This window comes from Corvus brachyrhynchos, unplaced genomic scaffold (genome assembly GCF_000691975.1).
Source record: "Corvus brachyrhynchos isolate BGI_N302 unplaced genomic scaffold, ASM69197v1 scaffold366, whole genome shotgun sequence".
Taxonomy (NCBI): Eukaryota; Metazoa; Chordata; class Aves; order Passeriformes; family Corvidae; genus Corvus; species Corvus brachyrhynchos.
In genome coordinates this window covers 89,675-90,816 of record NW_008238645.1, presented here as the reverse complement: position 1 = coordinate 90,816, position 1,142 = coordinate 89,675, and the positions used below count along the sequence as shown (strand labels likewise).

Below are 1,142 nucleotides of genomic sequence, written 5' to 3'. Positions count from 1 at the left end.
CCGACGGCGCTTCCTGGTGCCTGCCGCCACCGCTGTTGATACTCGCGACGTATTCCAGCGACTGCCCGGGCTTCTGACGGATCCAGTACATCCCGAATTTGCGGAAGTCGAAGCCGGATGCGCGGCAGAGGAGGCGCAGGGACCCCCCAGGGGGCTTCTCACCCCCCCCGGACTCCAGCAGGGTCACGGCCGCCCGCAGCCCTGCGGGAAAAAGGGGAGATGGGGATGAGGCGCCGGATCCGGCCGTGTCCCGGGGTGGGCGTCGCGCTCCGGAGGCGGCCGGGACCCACCTGGGAGCTTTGAACGAAGGGACCTTCCTGGGGCCTGGGGGGACCTCCAGCCCCCCGGGGGGCCCCTGCGCCTCCTCTGCCGCGCATCTGGGTTCACCTTCGGCAGTTACAGCATGGGCTGGATGCGCCAGAAACCCGGGCAGGAGCTGGAATGGGTCGCAGGGATCTACAGCGATGGTAGTTACACCAACTACGCTTCGTTGGCCAAGGGCCGGTTCACGATCTCCAGGGACAACGGGCAGAGCTCAGTGACGCTGACCATGAACAGCCTCAGGGACGAGGATTCCGCCGCCTATTTCTGCGGCAAAGCCGACTATGCTGGTACCGGTTGCTGTTATGGTGGGGATCGTATTTGTGACCCCATCCCCGTCGCTGGGTCCCCAAATGTCCCCAAAGCCCGGATCCTTCCCCCACATCTCAAGCACTGACCCAGGTTTTTGATCCGCCGCTCTGGGCCGGGCGTTGGCCTTCAGAGAAGTTTTGGACAAAAAAGTTGAGATCCAGGGCCCCGTGCTGAGGTTCGAGGCCGGAGTCCCCAAAGGTTTGGACAAAGGGTCAAGACTCGGATCGAGGGCTGAGGTTTGCAGAAAAGCTCCGGGGCTTTCAGGGCACCCAGGGCTGGGGACAGAACCAGCACCCGGCTGAGCGGTACCGTAACCACTGTCACGTTTGGCGCAGAAATAGGCGGCGGAATCCTCGTCCCTGAGGCTGTTCATGGTCAGCGTCACCGAGCTCTGCCCGTTGCCCCTGGAGATCGTGAACCGGCCCTGCACCGACTGATCGTAGCCGGTGTCGCCACCACCGCTGTTGATAGCTGCGAGCCATTCCAGCCCCTGCCCGGGTTTCTGGCGG

At 64.2% G+C, this 1,142-nt stretch overlaps 1 gene segment (V, D, J or C); it reads left to right on the top strand.

The window, feature by feature from the left end:
- Positions 1 to 229: 229 nt before the first annotated feature.
- Positions 230 to 733, top strand: LOC103617941 (the record flags this gene model as incomplete). The annotated part of the segment is given in 1 exon segment: positions 230 to 733. A coding segment is annotated over 1 exon segment (489 nt), but the record flags the coding sequence as incomplete, so codon positions are not given.
- Positions 734 to 1,142: the final 409 nt, after the last annotated feature.